This window comes from Lycorma delicatula, chromosome 5 (assembly GCF_047948215.1).
Source record: "Lycorma delicatula isolate Av1 chromosome 5, ASM4794821v1, whole genome shotgun sequence".
NCBI lineage: Eukaryota > Metazoa > Arthropoda > Insecta > Hemiptera > Fulgoridae > Lycorma > Lycorma delicatula.
This window is the reverse complement of record NC_134459.1, coordinates 79973379-79993049: the sequence shown is the minus strand read 5'-3', so window position 1 is coordinate 79993049 and position 19671 is coordinate 79973379. Positions and strand designations below refer to the sequence as shown.

Sequence of the window (19671 nt, the reverse complement as noted above, 5' to 3'; positions counted from 1 at the left end):
AACTGGAACATAGGTTGTGGGCTTTGTAAGAAGAATTTTTACATTGATGTTACAAGATAGGTAGGTCAATAAACAGATGCAATCTAGCACTGTGTAAGGTAAAAAGATGGTTGCAAGATTTGACTAAAAGAATTAATTTTTGACTATATTTAATATATTTGGTTTGTTTAGCCATTTAAATAATTGCTGGTTTTTTCATTATTGGCTATCATGAATAAAGATTAGCAAATTTTGGGAGTGGGGCAAGAATTATCAAACTGCAAGATATGAGTTCATTTAAGTAAAATAATTTCATGATACTTTCAACTCTGAAGTAGTTGTACTTCTTTCTTTGTATTTTTTAAAATAATAATTTAAGTAATTATCCTTTAAAATAAAACACTACAGGTCATGATTTTATTGTCTGTTTGTTAATTCACCAAATAAATTCAAAATTTGTGTATTGGAATATGTAATGGAAATTTTTTGCAGTGTATAAAAATGTCATGTCTGACTGGAATTTGAGCATGGGACCTTCTGGTTAAATGGATGTGTTACCACTACACCATGGAGGTTGCCTAAAGTAATAAATAAATTTATTAAAAAATTGTTTTAGCATAGTGATTTTGTTTAATACCAGGACTCATTTAATAAAGTAATCAATAAATACTTTTTTAACTCTGATATTATTCTTTAGGTAGTTGGTAGGTAATCCAGCAGATCTTATGAAACTCAATGATCATTTATCACTATTTAATGGCACAGAATTGATTATCATACTGTGTATTATAAAAGAAATCCAATTTAAAAATTTGTTCAAATTGTGAACAAGCTGATTCAATGGTTTTTTGGAGATCTATGTTTTTTTATAATTTTATTCATATTTTATTTTTGTCATTAGAAAAATAATACAATAAACATAATAATGTCAGCTGTTCACTGTGTATATTTAACTATTTAATAAACATAATAAACAAATACTTAAGATGAATACGAAATAGGCATGTTTTAAACATGTAGCCAATAATTATTTTAATTGTAAAATGAATGATTCATCATCATACCTTGTTACTATATACACATTTAAAGGCAAAGATTATTTAGTGAAAATGAATGTACTAAACAAAAATACACTAGAGCTTAAAGTAACTGATAAAATAACATCTGAAGACTGGCACTGCAGTTATGATTCAACATGTAGGTTAATATCTTAAAGTTCTACTACAAAACATGTTATTTATTCTAATACTGTTTAATCTACATAGATTATTGTGATAATTTACATTGTAAACGTTTGCTTTTTGCCTGGACTGTTAATTGCAAGGTTGTATAATTCTGGAATTTTCAGTATTTAGTTTATAAATACAGGTAAAAATTTGTTTGTATTGCTTTGTCAGTGTATCTTTATTATTTCTATTTTTATGGTAAAGTGTGGACTATTTTTTTTATTTTATATTTACTTATTTTTAGTTACTTCATTAAAAATACTGATATTGATGGTTTAATAATCATTTACATTACCATTCAGTGTAGCTCATTTTATATTAATAATATTTTGATGACCTTTATTCAAGATATTTTATTATTTTTAGTAAAATTAAATGAGTTTAACGATTGTCATTAAAATTTAGTTAGTATTATTTTGTAAAAGCAATTAAGGAAGAATAATTTCTCAACAATTATTCCTGTCTCTAGTGTTTTTTTTTTTTTTTTTTTTTTTTTTTTTGAGTAATTTATATGTGATGATAAAAAAGGTTTCTATCAGTTTCTTAACAAACAAAATTTGAAACTGAAGAATTTATTAAACTTTTAATATAACATTCAATTACTTATTTTGATGAAAGTTGGAGTATGCTACAGAGTATACTAGATCATGGATACCAGTGTTCTTTGGTGGTTGGGCTTCAATTAAACACTTCTCAGAAGTGGTCGACCTGAAACTGTACAAGACTACACTTCATTCTCATTCATATATATCATGCTCATTCATCCTCTGAAGTAATACCTTACGGTGGTTCTAAAGGCTAAACAGGAAACAAGGGAGATGAGTGCTAGAGTAGATTACAAGTGCATACTTTTTGAAAGAACAATTTCATACTTCAATAGGAAGGATAGGAGATGTAATAAATAGAAAATACCATACATAAAGAAGTGCAAATTTATTTATTTAGACTAACAAGTAATATCAAAAACTATTATTATTGTTTTAATTAAACATCATTCTTAAATGCCATTGTTCTTTTTTTATTTTTTTTATCTGAATGCTGTGAAATGAAATGTGATTAACTTTAAATATTACTTAATATTTAAAATATGAAATAAATTTAGTGCAATTTAGGGATTTAAATAGGATTCCCTGTTTTTGATAGAAGAAATATATCTTTATTTTAAAAAAGTAAGTATATATATGTACTTATATATATATTTTTTAAAGTTTACTATTTATACTGTTAATTTTTCGTTATATTGAACAAACTTAAATATTTAAAATTTAATACAATATTTCTTTTGTAATTTTTTCACAATCATAGCAAAATACTTTTAATTTCTGTGGCAGTTTTAGTCAGGTGAATGATGCTTAATTTATTTTAGCATTTGAAATGGCTATGTTAAGGATAAAGCGTACCAAAGAATTAGATCAAGTGCTCTCAATCACAAGAGTAGATAAAATGTCCTAATTTGAATTGTTTTGTTCATTGGGAAAATCTACTAAATAGAAACAAATAAAAAGTGGAATATCTCCTTAAAATGTAAGGAAATTTTCCCCATTGTGTTGTTAAATGCACAGTAATGAAAGATCTATTGTCCACCTGAATGAGACCTATCTAAAAAGCTCTTATCAATAACAAAAAGTTTGTATTATTCATCAAGTTAGAAAATGTAAACAGACAGATGCATATTAGTTCTACCTGAAGTATTTGAAGTAGTGTTGGTACTACAAATAGTAGAGTGGAGGGGATAGCTAACCCATGATAGGATATTGTTTGTAATAAGAGGGCAGTTACTGGTCCAGCAATCCATCTCCATTCTGTGTATAACTGAGCTATCTAAACTGATAAATAACACTTGATTATATAAGAATGAGCATTTTGTATTGCAATGATTTCATTATTGCTTATGAAAACATCTAAACTATGGATTGAGGATGTGTGTATGTGTAAAATTTATTATTAAAGAAAATTTATTTCAATAAACTTAACTTATAAAATTCTGATTTATTTTACAGATATAGAAAATCTTACACATAAAACTGGAAATTATAAGCAGTTTGATATATTTACAACAATGCTAAAGTCAGGTTTATTAAAGGTAAAGTATGAGTATATAGAACTACAATTACTGCAAAGTTATATTAATGAATTATTAAGTTTTTTTTTACTTAGCTATTTTACTAATGTGTTAATATTTATCATCAGAGTATTTTATGAATAAGTTAACAAATTGAAATGATTTATAGTTGCACTAATTACAAATATTTGGATTTAAATTATCACATTGTTAATCATTTTTTTTACTGAAAATAAAAAAAAAATTTTCAGACCAGTGAATCAATAACTCTGGATTTATTGACATTTGATGATCTTGAAGCACTTAGATCAAGGCGTATAATGGGACGTACATTTCCTCCTCATTCAGCACATATATTACCAGCATCAGCAAGCAATAGGCGTTATCTCATATTAACTTACACAGTAGAGTTTGACAGGTGAGGTAATTACTAACTAAAATAATAATTGTAAATAAGTGTGTGTTATCTACAACATATGTGTGTTGTGGAAGTAACATTCTGCTAATAAATAATATTAAGAACTTCAGTATGTTTTTAAAACAGATCACTGGTGTCAAAACTAATACTGGAAAAGTACTTTTTTACCTGTAGATAACTGAACCAAATCAGATCAACTACAAATTGAACAGTTACAATGCTTACACTATGTCTGATGTTCTCATTGTTATTATGACACCTAGTTTTACCTGTGTATGTAGGTCTGTCCAGAAAGATATGAAAAAACTATAATTCTTTGGATATATTTGGCAAAAGTGAATCAGAAACACTTCAGATATGGATGAAAGCTTATGTACAAGCTATCCTATCATCAACACAGGTGTACTGGTGGTACAGGGCTTTCAAAGGGGGCTGTGACGATGATGAAGACGAACAATGTTCTGAGTGCTCTTCCACATCAAAAGTGATGGCAGTGTGAGTGTAATGATATTAGTTTTTAACTGTAACTAAAAAATAAATATCAAAATAATTTCAGAAGAGGTAGGAATCCCTAAAACAACTATCCAGGAATTCCACATTAGGAAAATGTTTAGAAAATTTGTTCCTAAAAATTTGAATCTAGCAGAATGAATGTCATCTGCACTGTCAGGTAAAGTTACACCAGTTGAAAACTGAACTTGATATCTTGGATCAAGTGATCTCAGGAGATGAATTATGGGTATTTTTAAATAAGATCTGGAGACAAAAAGACAAAGTGTCAAATGGCACACAACCACATCACCTTGGCCAAAAAAGATCATAAGAGCAAATAGAAGATTAAATCACTGATCTTCATTTTCTTTGGTTCTCAAACTGTCTATAATGAATTCATACCACAGGGAACTAAATTTAAAATGTAGAAGTTTTGGTATACTTGAGGAAAACTTTTATGTGTGTATTGCCAGACTACTTTTTCATGGATCCAATGATAGGATAATGCACCAAAACCATTCAACCCTACCTATGAGAGAGTTTCTAGCTAAAAAATCCACTGCAGTTCCACATGCACCTGACAGTAGGCTAGAGCACCTGTGTTTATTTTTTGTCTCCAGTTATAACTCAATTGAAAGGTTGCCTTTTTGGCATAGTAGAAATCGTCTGAAAAGCATTGCTACAAAGAATGGCAGAGGCATTGGCAGCATTGTATACATTCTCAAGAAAAACATACTTGAAGGGAAAATATTGCTTTATGAATTTTTTCAATAAATATTCTTTTATAAAACAATTCTCATTAGTTTTTGGGCAGCCCAAATATTTATTTAGTTTTCAGCTGTTCATATTTTTGCTTTAACAATGTAATTATTTTTATATACAACAGTTTAATTTATTTTACTGTATATTTCAATAACACTGATCTTTAAATTAAAAGTACAGTTTTGGAACTGAAACACAAATACATGAATTTAATTTATTTTTAATGTTGAATCTTAAATCACATCAACTTTTCTTTACCACACTAGATTTTATGACCTTTTCAGTATAACTTGAAAATTCTAACTTTTTGATCAAAATGTTATACAGAGTGATTCAAAGAAACTGGAAATTTTGAAAGTTGTATTGGTAGCCGTGGGCGATTGGTACCACTTGATAAGTGGCGCCAGCCTCTCTAACCTAACCTGCCATTTAGTTGTCATGGATCCTTGGAGTGGTGCGCAACGTGCATTTGCTATCAAAGCGTTTTACAAAAACAATGACAGTGTGGAGGGAGCGCTTTGAGAATTTCGCCGTGGCGAAATAGAATGGCCCGACCGTGTTCCATCAGCACATGCAGTTAAAACATGGATATCTAATTTTGAGGAAACTGGTTCGGCAATGAAAAAGAAACCTCCAGGCCGTGAGCGAACCGTCCGTACACCACAGAATGTTCAAGCTTTACAAGATGCTGTCACACGAAGTCCACATCGGTCAATCCGTCGTCTTTACAATTGCATAGTTCAAGTGTTCGAAGAATGTTAGTAAAGGACTTGTAATACCATCCACAAGTTGCAGATCGTCCAGGAACTAAAACCGAACGATGCAGTTGTGCGAGCACAATTCTGCAATGTAATGCTTCAGAAGATAAATGATAACGAATAGTTTGTTCACGAACTGTGGATGTCAGACGAAGCGCATTTTCACCTCAGTGGATTTGTTAACAAGCAAAATTTCAGATACTGGGCACAAGAAAATCCTACGCAGCTATACCAGCGTCCGTTGCACAGCCAGAAAGTGACCGTGTGGTGTGCTATGTCATCTTACGGTGTTATAGGCCCTTATTTTTTTGAGGATGACAACGGTCTTGCGATTACAGTGACGTCGACTCGTTACGTAGCCGTGCTTGAAACCTTTGTTGTGGAAAAACAAAAGAGATTTCCACCAATTCTTAACACAGCCTGGTTTCAGCAAGACGAATCAACGTCACATACTGCACGAATATCGATGGCAGCTGTACGCCGATTGTTTGGACAACGTGTCATTTCACGAAATGGTGACATTAGATGGCCTACCAGATCGCCTGATCTCTCAGCTTGCGATTACGTTTTGTGGGGTCACCTTAAAAGCAAAGTGTTCCACAGTAGACCTGCTACAACGGAATAACTGAAGGCAAAGATCCGAGAAGCAATTGCGGAAATTCCAGTTGAGATGTTACGTCAAACCATGAACAATTTAACGAAGAGACTTCGTGAGTGTTTACGTAGAAGAGGGGAGGTCACCTGCAAGATGTCATCTTTAAAAAATAAACTAAAATGTATGTATCCTAAAATGGCAACATTTGTACAATTACATGAAATAAAATTAATTTTCTAAAAAAAATTTTTCATTAACGTTATTTAATTTTTTAAATTTCCCGTTTCTTTGAATCATCCTGAATAAGTTGACATTATAATTTGCATAACCACTCTCTAAGAATGTCTTTTTAACTATCAGTATAGAAGGGACAAAAATAGATAGAATGTAAATTTTTATCCTTGTAGAAATTGTATTTTGACAATTAAATGTCTATTTAAGTGAGAAATTATTTTTTTCTAATATACTGAGAAGTCTTTTCTTCATAAAAACCAGCAGCTGAAACCTTTTCATACCATTTGTTAAATTAAATATTTAAGGCCTTCCTTATCTTATGCTTTCACAAAATTATTCATTAGATATAATTTTACTTGAAAAGGTGGTAAAATAAATTCAGTGAGGCTAAGCAAATAGAGTGTTCTTAATGTTTTGGTATCACAAAGTGGAATAACCCCTTTTTAACCAGCCCTTAACCAAGTAAAGTTAGTTTATAGCATGACTATCCTATAAAACAGTGTTTTTTAACCTGTGGGGCATGTCCCCCTAGGATGGCATGAGCATATGGAAAAGAAAGTATTATTAAGATTTATTATTAGTTTACCGTTAGAAAAGCAAAAGAAAATACATTCTGACAAAATAAATAATAAAATACACATTTAAATTGTTATAATACACATATAAATAGGATTTATACCAGTACTGCACAATGTATTTAATAACTAACTTATCAATACTAAATTAAAAACAAGTTTAATAATTATTAGTGACTCCCTTGGGCCTGTCTTGCAGAGCAATGTTTTTCAAAGGAAGGATTAATATTAGAAACAGACACTCTGATATTCTTTTTCTATATTTAACTGTTATATTTAGCTTTTTCTATATTTTATCATAAAAGCAGCCACCACAGAAAATCCGGTTTTGCAAAGGTAGGATGTTGAAAATAGTAAAAAATCTTGTTTTCAGGTCAGAAAACTCATGATCCACCCCACCCAAATTCAAAGAATGATTTATTACTAAATTGTTTTTTGATTTTACCACTTGCCGTGAAGTCTATAAAGTTTTCTTCTTCAGCAGTTGAGAGCCCTTCAGGAGTATTTTGAAACTGATCCCTAACCCACTCATAACTTGCTACCAAGTTGCCATCAGCAAGAAAATACTTTAAAATTCTTTGCCAGCATGGCCAAATGGTTGTCAACGGTTACAAAAACAACTTTTGCATGGTGTTCTTCAGCCTTGTAAGTTTTAACATATTCATTCACATTTGTGAACATTTCTAGGTTTTTTTGCTTTAAATATCTGCTCCACAATTCCAATATTCTATAAAAAGCATTAACTTTATTACTAGTATCCAACATATGTATATTTGCTCCTTGGAATTGAAGATTCAAGGCATTCAATTTCTCTTTTCGGCTTCCGGTCAGTTCTCCTCTTCTAGAAAAATGGCAATTTCATCTTTTAATTCATAAACACATGACAAAAATTTCCCACTGGATAACCATCTTGGCTCAAATAAAATAGTAATGCTGAATGTACTGCACCCATGTCTTTAAAAAGTGTAGAAAAGATTCTTGATTTTAGGTGTTTCATTTTTACATAATTTACTATTGTTACAACCGTTGTTAACACAATATTCAGACCAGGACTCATTCTTTGGAAGCCAGAGTTTCTTTCAGGATCATGCAATGTGTCTAGACACTATGGAGATTTTTGTTTCACAAATGCTTGTATACTTTGGAATCTTCCAGACAATGAACGAGCACCATCGGTGTATATTCCGATGTAATTTTCCCACTCTATGTTTGCCTTGTTTATAAAATTATTTAAGATAGCAAGTAATACAAGTGCTGTTGCTTTTAGTTCTATTGGTTTACAGAAAAGTAGTTCTTCTACTGCTGACATAACATCACAAAATCAAACTTAGGCAATGAAATGAGCATCTTTATAACTGTCTGTTCTCTCAAGTTGAATTGAAAACAATTTGTCACACAACTTACCGAAAAGCTGATGTTGTACAACATCAGCTATATCACCAATTCGACGGGTAAAAATTTCATTTGACAGAGGTATAGACTGCAATTGTTTGGCAAAATTATCTCCAAATGTAGTTTCTACAATCTCAATTGCAGCTGGAAAAATAAGCTCTTCACCAATGGTGTGAGGCTTTTTACATCTGGCTATTTTATATGAAACTTTAAGAGGTAAGTAAAGCTTTTTCATTCAGACAAAAATTTTTTAGAAATGTTGTTTGCTTTTCATATGATTTTAATTTTAATTCAAAGAATTCTCAGTGTTTGTTAATGTTTTCATTATGAAGTGTTTCCAAATGTCATTTAAGTTTATTAGGTTTCATGCTGTCTGCTGCCAAATGTTTGAGCAAATGATGCACAGGAGCCTTTCTTGTACTGCTAAACCCAAAATTTAAGTATTCTTGAGAATACTTTCTTGATTTTATTTTCCAAACCAAGTTCGTCTGAGAACTTGTTGATGCTTCACTATCATCTAATGCTCACTTACGCCCACTTAAAAATTTATCCATGATTCTGTATAAATCTGCTGCTGTTAATATTTAATGCCGTGAACAAACAAATTATTTCATACACATTCACGATAGATTCGATAGTGATAGAAGGATTGATTTGACTGAGATTGGCTGGAATTGAAAGAGGTACAGCATTTATACATGTTTGCACAGACATTCCAGAATGTTTGAGACAAATTGGAACTTCTTGCGAAGCTGCGAAAATATCCAATATAGTGGACATAAGACAGAGAGCAGTAGAGAGGCACGATTCTGGTTTTGTCAGTGCAGTGGATCGGTATTACCAAATATCAATAAATTTACTTATTCTTGGTAATTTGTAAGGTTTGTAATTAAGATCATAGTGTAGCTTTAGCGTCAAAATTTATTATTATTGTATACATTGTTGTTGTATGAGAGGGGGACGCGATGAAAATAATGATTAAAAATTGGCTCGTAAATATTGAAAAGTTGAAAAATACTGCTATAAAAAAAAAAAAAAAAAACAGTGTTTTGTAAACTACCCTGTAGACAAGGAAAATCTCAGCAATTTTCAGGCCACTACAGATTTGCCATAAATTTGATCAAAATAAGTGACATGCTTACCTTTAATATTGTTCAAAATAAGTGAAATGCTTTCATATTTTCCTTCATTCCTGCAGTATGAGCTATCAATGTAGAGGAAGGCTTGTTTAAATTATGTAACAACCCTGCCTTTAAGTCTTTTTTCGAAGGATCTACAAGTAAATATCAATCATCAATAGTATATTTAATATCAAGGTCAAACTTCAGTTCATTAACATCATAGCAGGAACAAATTAAGCTATTCATAGTTAATTATTTCATAAAATTTTGGTTTCTATTCCTGTACTGTGGAATTTTAATATGTTGGTGTAATAAATTCTACTCTTTCAAGCATGAACCTAGAAGTTTGGATTATTTGTACAAATGCAAGGGTCATTGAATAATTAAACAAACAAATAGCTGTACAGAAAAAAATTGTTTATTAAATAAATATAATTTTTTGTCTACTTTTCCATGTAATCCCTACCAACTTCTCTGTACTTATCTCATTTCTTTATGAGTCTTCTTATCCCTCCAGCAAAGAGTTTTTTACCTTGATGTCGAAGCCAGTTTTGTACTTTTTTCTTTACTTCTTCGTTATCATTGAACTTGATGCCACGCAAAGCTTTTTCATCGGACCAAACAGATAAAAATTCAAAGGGGCAAGGTCAGGACTGTAAGGAGGATGAGGTAGGAGCTTCCAGTCCACTTTGCCAACAGTTTCCAGCATCACTTGTGCTATATGAAGTCCAGGATTGTCTTGAAGAAGCAGCATGCCTTTCCTCTGCCATTTCGGACATTTCCTCTTCAACGCTGGCTTGACTTTGTTCTCAATCATAGCTGAGTAATACGGGCTGTTGGTAGTGCATTATTCCTTTAAATAATCACAGAAAATTGGACCACTTGGATGGTTGGGTTTTCAATTTTTTATGGACAGGTGATTCAGGGTGTTTCCACTGCATGCACTGACGCTTGGACTGTGGCTCAAAATGATGTGTCCAAGTTTGATCACAGATTGAAATCCTGTCCAAAAATGCGTCACCTTCGTTATTGAAACAATTTTTGAGTTCAGTGCAAGTGCGAAATCTCTTTGCTTTATGATCAACAGTAAGCTCTAACTGGGAACCCACCTTGCACAAGTCTTACAGTAGTTCAGTTTGTTTTCAATGTTGGAGTGAGTTGTGTCAATACTTACTCAACAATTTTCAGCTATTTGTTCTTCTGTAAGTCATCGGTCTTCTTGGATAAGTGAATCAATATAAGAATCTAACGCTGTGGTTGACACTGTTATGGACACCCAGAGCGGTGCTTGTTGGTCACGCTTTTATGGCCACTTTTAAACTCCTCCACCCATGCGTAAGAACTTCCCGGTTCATGCAGCTACTGCCGTATTGCTTGTTCAACGAGAGAATATCTCTGATGTTGTACACTTCCCGAATGTAAAAATTGGATCACAGAACGCTGTTCTTCAAAAGTATTTTCTTCGAGCGGACACGCCATCGTAACTAAGACTTTAGATGCTATGTTTAGGTAAATATTAATTGAACAGCTAACATTCTTCGCACGGTTGCCTACTAATGCTTACAAAAGTTTCAATCGCCTGCAGTAAGCATTTCCTTCACTAAACATGTTTGTTTAATTATTGAATGACCCTTGTACAAGTCATGAACTTAATCTCTGACCTCTGCTTGTGTGATGGGGTGAGTTGAGTAACTGATACTTCTAGTATGAATATTTTTTATCTTGAAGTTGATGCTTCTGCAACAGTGTCAGGAGAACCTTTGTCAGAGTCAGAAATTCTTTCCAAGAAGCCGTATACAATACTCATTCAGTACACAATACTCTTTTTATTTTTTAAGTAAAACCAGTGTAATTTGTTAAGCAAAAGTAATAATTATTAAAATTATCTGTTAGCTCTTGCCAAATCCTTTAGCTTACCAAGATAAAGCCCGGGCAATCCACTGCTGAAAACTATAAACAAACTATAGTTTTCAGCTAAAACTATAGTTTGTTTATAGTTTTCAGCAGTTATTTAGATTAATTTGTTTATAATCTTCAGCAATGTTGATGTTGGTTTGCTTTAGATTTTATAATTTCTCAGCAAAAAAATATTTAAATTGCCAAAAGATGATCTTAATGAAAGAAAATATGTTGAATGTGTTTAGACACTTCTCAACAGTTAAAATTCTTTGGTGTTCAATAAAACACTTTCATATAAACGCACATACAAGTTACATCAGGTTACAATGTTCAATTCCTGAAAAGTTTCATCTCTCTATAATTTATGTCAGTTATAAGCAGTTATAATTCTTTAACTGAAGTATTCAATACAAACTCCACCATAAAAAAACAAATACAAGTTGCACTATTAAGAGCTGAAATACTGAGAAAATTTGATGTAGTGGAATGACTCATTACTTGAATCATTGTTTTAGCTGTGCACATTTGTATTTATATTGTAACCAGTAAAACTCACCAGATTATTTTTAATATTTATATTTTTCAAAGAAAGAAATACATGATATGTGATCTTTTCTATTTTACATTTGTGGATGTGAAAAACTAATTGTTTTAATTTTTTTCAAACACCAATCTTAAATATTTTAATAAATATGCCCTTACGAATGTCAGAGTTAAGTAACTTGAGGAGTGATTAGTGAATAAACAAGTTTGCATAAGAATGGTAATCTATATATATATATATAACTTGCAACTACAGTCAGTTTAGAGATTACTAATTATTCTCCAATGTCATTATTTTTTGTTATTTTTCACCATCTTCTAAATTTGATTATTATTAAATTATGAATATTCTAGAAGTCTTCAGATATCCCATGCAGCCTTCTGGATTTGGAGTCCTTAGGCAGCTGTGAACCTTGATCATGACATTTGAATGAGGTATAGTCTTGAACAGATTCAGGCTGACCGTACTTGAGACATGAGGTTAATTGAAACCCAATCAAAATCTAGTATTCAAATTCAAATAAAAGGAACAATCTTTATTAGGATTTGAACCTGAGAACTCCTGACTTTGAAATTAACTGATTTACAATAATGAGTTTTACTACTAGATCAACCCGACAGAATATCATCTTTTAAATGACACCGTGTACTGATCTCTTTCCTGGTTTTCTTCTTCTAAAATATCTTTTTGGTTTATTGATCCACACCTTAACTGGTACTCTTGTGTCTTAACATTTTCTTCAGTTGTTGAGGTAACTACAATTTTTCCTTCTTAACGACCACCAGTAGTCATAGGTTGTATAACTGCATAATTAATTATTTATTCCAAAGGCCATTCTAACTTCTCATTCACTGGATAATAAATATTCATTAATTTAAAAGAAAATGTTAAAAATACAACTCACTTTGTAAATTCAAGAAAATGTGCTTCCAGAGTGTCTTCTCAGACCTACTATGCAGTTCCTTCATCACTGGTGTGCTAGGTAATCTGCTATAGTACTGATGACGGAAAAGATCTGAAATCACATTTTCAGACATTTAGAAAACAAGTAGTATTTCATTTAAAATTTTATTTTTCTTGTAAATTTTAGTTTTGTGTTTGTCTAAAATTGTTTCAAAAATTTAATATGTAGCCTTTAAAATTAAGTAAAAATTATTGTAATTTAAAATACAATATTTTTAATTAGTTTAATATATTTAAAAAAGTTTCTCAGACAGCAGAGATTAGTGAGAAGAAGAGAAATGATTATCATATCACTGTCACTGTCAATTGTCATATAATTCTTTTCCTATTATGATTACTTTTCTTGATAATGGTCAATGAATAATTTATTTATTTAATTAATTCAAATGTTCATTTGTAGAATCCATTATCCTTTACCCATGGAGTATTGTGGCCTGCCAGACCCACATATTCTTCAGTCAACAATTCGTCGTTTAGAACAAGAAATAGTTCAGTTACAAGATCAACTCAGCCATTCAGGAACACAATGCTGTGATGAAGATCTTGTGGAACAAGTTAACATTCTTGAAAAAAGGTTTTGAAATCTATGCTTAAAATACCAGAGTTATGTTGTATTAAGTTTACCTTCTTATCTATAAATTCAGCAACATCAGGAGAATAATTGACCAAGAGTAGTTTTCCTTTATTCAGGAGAAAAAATAATTTCTTACGAGTGACAATTAAAGTAATCATTGTACATTCTGTAATTTGTATCTTTATAATTATGATTATATCTGTCCAAAATTGTTGTAATATTACCTCTAGGTTTTACTGCAATTATAGTTTTTTGTCAATAGGATAAAATTTTAAATTGATTCATTATGACCACTATTTCATTTTTATCACTTGGCTTATCTATAAATTTTACAGGCAGGTCAAACAAAGGTAAAATCTGAATCTAAAGACTACATTCACTGGTAAGTGGCTGGGCAGGTGGAAACAAAAAACCATTGTGTGTGTGTTAGATGATATCTAAAACACACACACACTTCCATCAATGATGGAAGAAGCCATTTCCATATATGTCTACTCCTCATTTGGATCTTCACTCTTGCTTGGCTAATCTAAACAATTGCTTTGTTTAAAAAAAATATAATTCATTATTTGTTATCTTTTATAGACTGCATAGGACTACTTTAGTCAGTTCATTATCCAAGTCTCTTTGATGAGACTGTTTGGGCCTTGTGGTCTTCCCAGTATTTTTTCATACGTTCCAATTTGTGCCCTTTCTAGTGTTGAAAATGTTCATGTTGTGAGTTTTTCCTTGTGAGAGTGAAGCGAGTGTTTTTGTTTTTGATTTTTGGACTTTGTATTTTTCTTGTTTATGAGTATAGTATTGGGACATTGTAGTATTGCCCCAATACTACACTCATCGCATGTTATCTAAGTGGCAGCCCACCGTATCTGAATGCTGCCTTCTCTGAACTCTGGTGTTGCTTGGTTCAGCCAGTGGAGTATTCCTTAAAAGACCTTTCATGGTTGACTGTCAAGGGGTCACCTGTGGTGGGACTTCCCAAGTTACAACTCTAGATGTGATCTAAGAGGTGTGATCTGTTGATAAATGAAGCTGTGAAGGTTGTTTAGATTCAGTTCATCAGAAACATTTCTCTATTTGTTTTGGAAATACCCAGCCACATCTCATGAAGGGTCAATCCAACATTTGCTGAAGTTGTTATTTTGGAGAAAAGTTACAAAGTCTGATCCTAAACATTATGTCGTAAAAAATATAATATTAATAGATTTAATTTATTATTTTTTGCTGCCTTATTTAATACAAAATACAAATAAACTATTATTAAAAATGAGTGGGAATACTAAGAAAAATGCTGTTTGTTTCTCTATAAATAACAGAGATATTGTTTTAATAGAAAATAAATTTTTAAATATAAAATATTATTAAAAAGAAAATATAATTACTACATTTGTATTATTCATCCTATTTTATGCATTGTTTATTGAATGTGTATGGATAATAGTACCTACAAACATTAAATGTTTGTTAGAATGTTAACAGTGCTGTCATTATCAGATGTAAATAACAATGTAGCATAGAAGAGATGTATTTTGGCATTGGTTGCTAATGCCTTCCAAAGAGGTTTAAAATAATGACAACCTACATTACTTACTTTAAACAATTATATGCTAGTTAATTATTTGATTATTTTAGAAAAATAATCAAAAAGTAACTAATTTTGTAGAATCACACCTGAAGAAAAGGATGTACAATCATTCTGTCTGTGTCATATATGGTGTTACAGTGATTTACTTAGAAATATAAAAGAAGTTACTGTTTAAAAATAACTTTTTTTTTTTTTTGTCTTCAGTCATTTGACTGGTTTGATGCAGCTCTCCAAGATTCCCTATCTAGTGCTAGTCGTTTCATTTCAGTATACCCTCTACATCCTACATCCCTAACAATTTGTTTTACATATTCCAAACGTGGCCTGCCTACACAATTTTTCCCTTCTACCTGTCCTTCCAAAATTAAAGCGACTATTCCAGGATGCCTTAGTATGTGGCCTATAAGTCTGTCTCTTCTTTTAACTATATTTTTCCAAATGCTTCTTTCTTCATCTATTTGCCGCAATACCTCCTCATTTGTCACTTTATCCACCCATCTGATTTTTAACATTCTCCTATAGCACCACATTTCAAAAGCTTCTAACCTTTTCTTCTCAGATACTCCGATTGTCCAAGTTTCACTTCCATATAAAGCGACACTCCAAACATACACTTTCAAAAATCTTTTCCTGACATTTAAATTAATTTTTGATGTAAACAACTTATATTTCTTACTGAAGGCTCGTTTAGCTTGTGCTATTCGGCATTTTATATCGCTCCTGCTTCGTCCATCTTTAGTAATTCTACTTCCCAAATAACAAAATTCTTCTACCTCCATAATCTTTTCTCCTCCTATTTTCACATTCAGCGGTCCATCTTTGTTATTTCTACTACATTTCATTACTTTTGTTTTGTTCTTGTTTATTTTCATGCGATAGTTCTTGCGTAGGACTTCATCTATGCCGTTCATTGTTTCTTCTAAATCCTTTTTATTCTCGGCTAGAATTACTATATCATCAGCAAATCGTAGCATCTTTATCTTTTCACCTTGTACTGCTACTCCGAATCTAAATTGTTCTTTAACATCATTAACTGCTAGTTCCATGTAAAGATTAAAAAGTAACGGAGATAGAGAACATCCTTGTCGGACTCCCTTTCTTATTATGGCTTCTTTCTTATGTTCTTCAATTGCTACTGTTGCTGTTTGGTTCCTGTACATGTTAGCAATTGTTCTTCTATCTCTGTATTTGAACCCTAATTTTTTTAAAATGCTGAACATTTTATTCCAGTCTACGTTATCGAATGCCTTTTCTAGGTCTATAAACGCCAAGTATGTTGGTTTGTTTTTCTTTAATCTTCCTTCTACTATTAATCTGAGGCCTAAAATTGCTTCCCTTGTCCCTATACTTTTCCTGAAACCAAATTGGTCTTCTCCTAACACTTCCTCCACTCTCCTCTCAATTCTTCTGTATAGAATTCTAGTTAAGATTTTTGATGCATGACTAGTTAAACTAATTGTTCTATATTCTTCACATTTATCTGCCCCTGCTTTCTTTGGTATCATGACTATAACACTTTTTTTGAAGTCTAATGGAAATTCCCCTTTTTCATAAATATTACACACCAGTTTGTATAATCTATCAATCGCCTCCTCCCCTGCACTGCGCAGTAATTCTACAGGTATTCCGTCTATTCCAGGAGCCTTTCTGCCATTTAAATCTTTTAATGCTCTCTTAAATTCAGATCTCAGTATTGTTTCTCCCATTTCATCCTCCTCAACTTCCTCTTCTTCCTCTATAAAACCATTTTCTAATTCATTTCCTCCGTATAACTCTTAAATATATTCCACCCATCTATCGACTTTACCTTTCGTATTATATATAGGTGTACCATCTTTGTTTAACACATTATTAGATTTTAATTTATGTACCCCAAAATTTTCCTTAACTTTCCTGTATGCTCCGTCTATTTTACCAATATTCATTTCTCTTTCCACTTCTGAACACTTTTCTTTAATCCACTCTTCTTTCGCCAGTTTGCACTTCCTGTTTATAGCATTTCTTAATTGCCGATAGTTCCTTTTACTTTCTTCATCATTAGCATTCTTATATTTTCTACGTTCATCCATCAGCTGCAATATATCGTCTGAAACCCAAGGTTTTCTACCAGTTCTCTTTATTCCGCCTAAGTTTGCTTCTGCTGATTTAAGAATTTCCTTTTTAACATTCTCCCATTCTTCTTCTACATTTTCTATCTTATCTTTTTTACTCAGACCTCTTGCGATGTCCTCCTCAAAAATCTTCTTTACCTCCTCTTCCTCAAGCTTCTCTAAATTCCACCGATTCATCTGACACCTTTTCTTCAGGTTTTTAAACCCCAATCTACATTTCATTATCACCAAATTATGGTCGCTATCAATGTCTGCTCCAGGGTAAGTTTTGCAGTCCACGAGTTGATTTCTAAATCTTTGCTTAACCATGATATAATCTATCTGATACCTTGCAGTATCGCCTGGCTTTTTCCAAGTGTATATTCTTCTATTATGATTTTTAAATTGGGTGTTGGCAATTACTAAATTATACTTCGTGCAAAACTCTGTAAGTCGGTCCCCTCTTTCATTCCTTTTGCCCAGCCCGTATTCACCCACTATATTTCCTTCCTTGCCTTTTCCAATGCTTGCATTCCAATCTCCAACTATTATTAAATTTTCATCTCCTTTTACGTGTTTAATTGCTTCATCAATCTCTTCGTATACACATTCTACCTCATCATCATCATGGGCGCTTGTAGGCATATAGACGTTAACAATCGTTGTCGGTTTAGGTTTTGAATTTATCCTTATTACAATGACTCTATCGCTATGCGTCTTGAAATACTCCACTCTCCTCCCTATTTTCTTGTTCATCACGAAACCTACTCCTGCCTGCCCATTATTTGACGCTGAGTTAATTACTCTAAAGTCACCCGACCAAAAGTCGCCTTCCTCTTCCCACCGAACCTCACTAATTCCTACTATATCCACGTTTACCCTATCCATTTCCCTTTTTAAATTCTCTAGCCTACCAACCTTTTTTAAGCTTCTAACATTCCACGCTCCGACTCGTAGAATGTTATTTTTTACTTTTCTGGTGACCCCTTCCTTAGTAGTCCCCACCCGGAGATCCGAACGGGGGACTATTTTACCTCCGGAATATTTTACCAAGGAAGGCGCCTCCATTATTGCTTTTGAAAATGCAGAGCCACATTTTCTTGGAAAAAAAAAACAGCTGTAGTTTTCCATTGCTTTCAGCTGCGCAGTACTCAGAGGACTGAGTGATGCTGATATGGCCGTTTAAGTCATTGTGACTTACGCCCCTAACAACTACTGAAAGAGCTGCTGCCCTCTTTCAGGAATCATTCCTTAGTCTGGCTCTCAACAGATACCTCTCCGATATGGTTGCACCTTCGGTCCAGCTACTCTGTATCCCTGAGCACTCAAGCCCCCTCACCAACGGCAAGGTCTCATGATTCATAGAGGAGGAAAAAAAAAATAACTTGTTATTTACAAAAAAAAAATTATGGTAGTACCAGATAAGAAGTTTATGAAAACCAATTCATCAAAAAATAATGAATAGCATTATTAAATCAATCATTATTAAATGAAAATTATTTATTTAAAAATTACTAAAATTTTAGAATTATTTTATTTGAAATTTGGTATTTTAGTTATTTTTATATTTAAATATATTATAATTAACGTATCTATTATAATAGAGTGCTAGAATTAACATCAGAGAATGACCAATTAAGAAGTGAAATAATCAGATTAAATAATCAACTGAATAAAAAGCAACCGACCCAAAAGCATGCTGAGGTGCTTCAGAATGCATTATTGACGCTGGAAGAACAAGTTCAGAAGGAAAGGCTATCTTTACATCATCAGATTCGTAATTTAAAAGAAGAAAAAAAACATTTAAACAGCCAGGTAAGTTGCAGGAAGTATTGTATCAAAAAGAAAAAAAAAATAATTCCATAAATGGCAGGTACCAACATAATGTAAAACCATTAGTTAAAATCTAGGTATCAAGGAATCTAGGAATATCAAGAATTATCCAAAATGACTGACTTTTAATTACAAATAATTTGAACAAGTTTACTTTATTGTAGTTGTTGTTGTTCAATCTACAACCAGAATACTTGTCTCCTTAACTCTGCATCAACAGAGATAAGTGTAAATGTTCTTGTATACTAATTGAAGATAGAAAAATAATTTTATATGCCCATATATTTTATGTTTAACAGTTAGATTTTGGGTTAATTTTTTTTTTTTTAAATTGATGAAGATATTAATTAGAAAATTTTGTAGAAAGTTCCATTATGATAAAATGTTTATTCACGAACTCTATGGCAGAATGGTAGCGTTTCGGCCTTTCATCCGGAGGAGCCGGGTTCGAATTCCTAACAGGCATGGCATTTTACATACGCTACAAAATTTCATTTCCATATCCCATGCACAAGCTTTCAAGCATATGCGGCAATATCGTCAAGGAAAAATGAAAAAAAAATTGAAAT

General features: G+C 32.0%; 1 protein-coding gene across 1 annotated transcript; it reads left to right on the top strand.

The window, feature by feature from the left end:
• Window positions 1-1022: 1022 nt before the first annotated feature.
• Window positions 1023-19308, top strand: LOC142325691 (centrosomal protein CCDC61-like). The gene is made up of 6 exons (XM_075367723.1): window positions 1023-1176; window positions 3206-3288; window positions 3519-3685; window positions 13421-13594; window positions 18874-19084; window positions 19267-19308. Exons 1-6 carry the CDS (start codon window positions 1023-1025, stop codon window positions 19306-19308), a joined length of 831 nt encoding a protein of 276 aa, XP_075223838.1.
• Window positions 19309-19671: the final 363 nt, after the last annotated feature.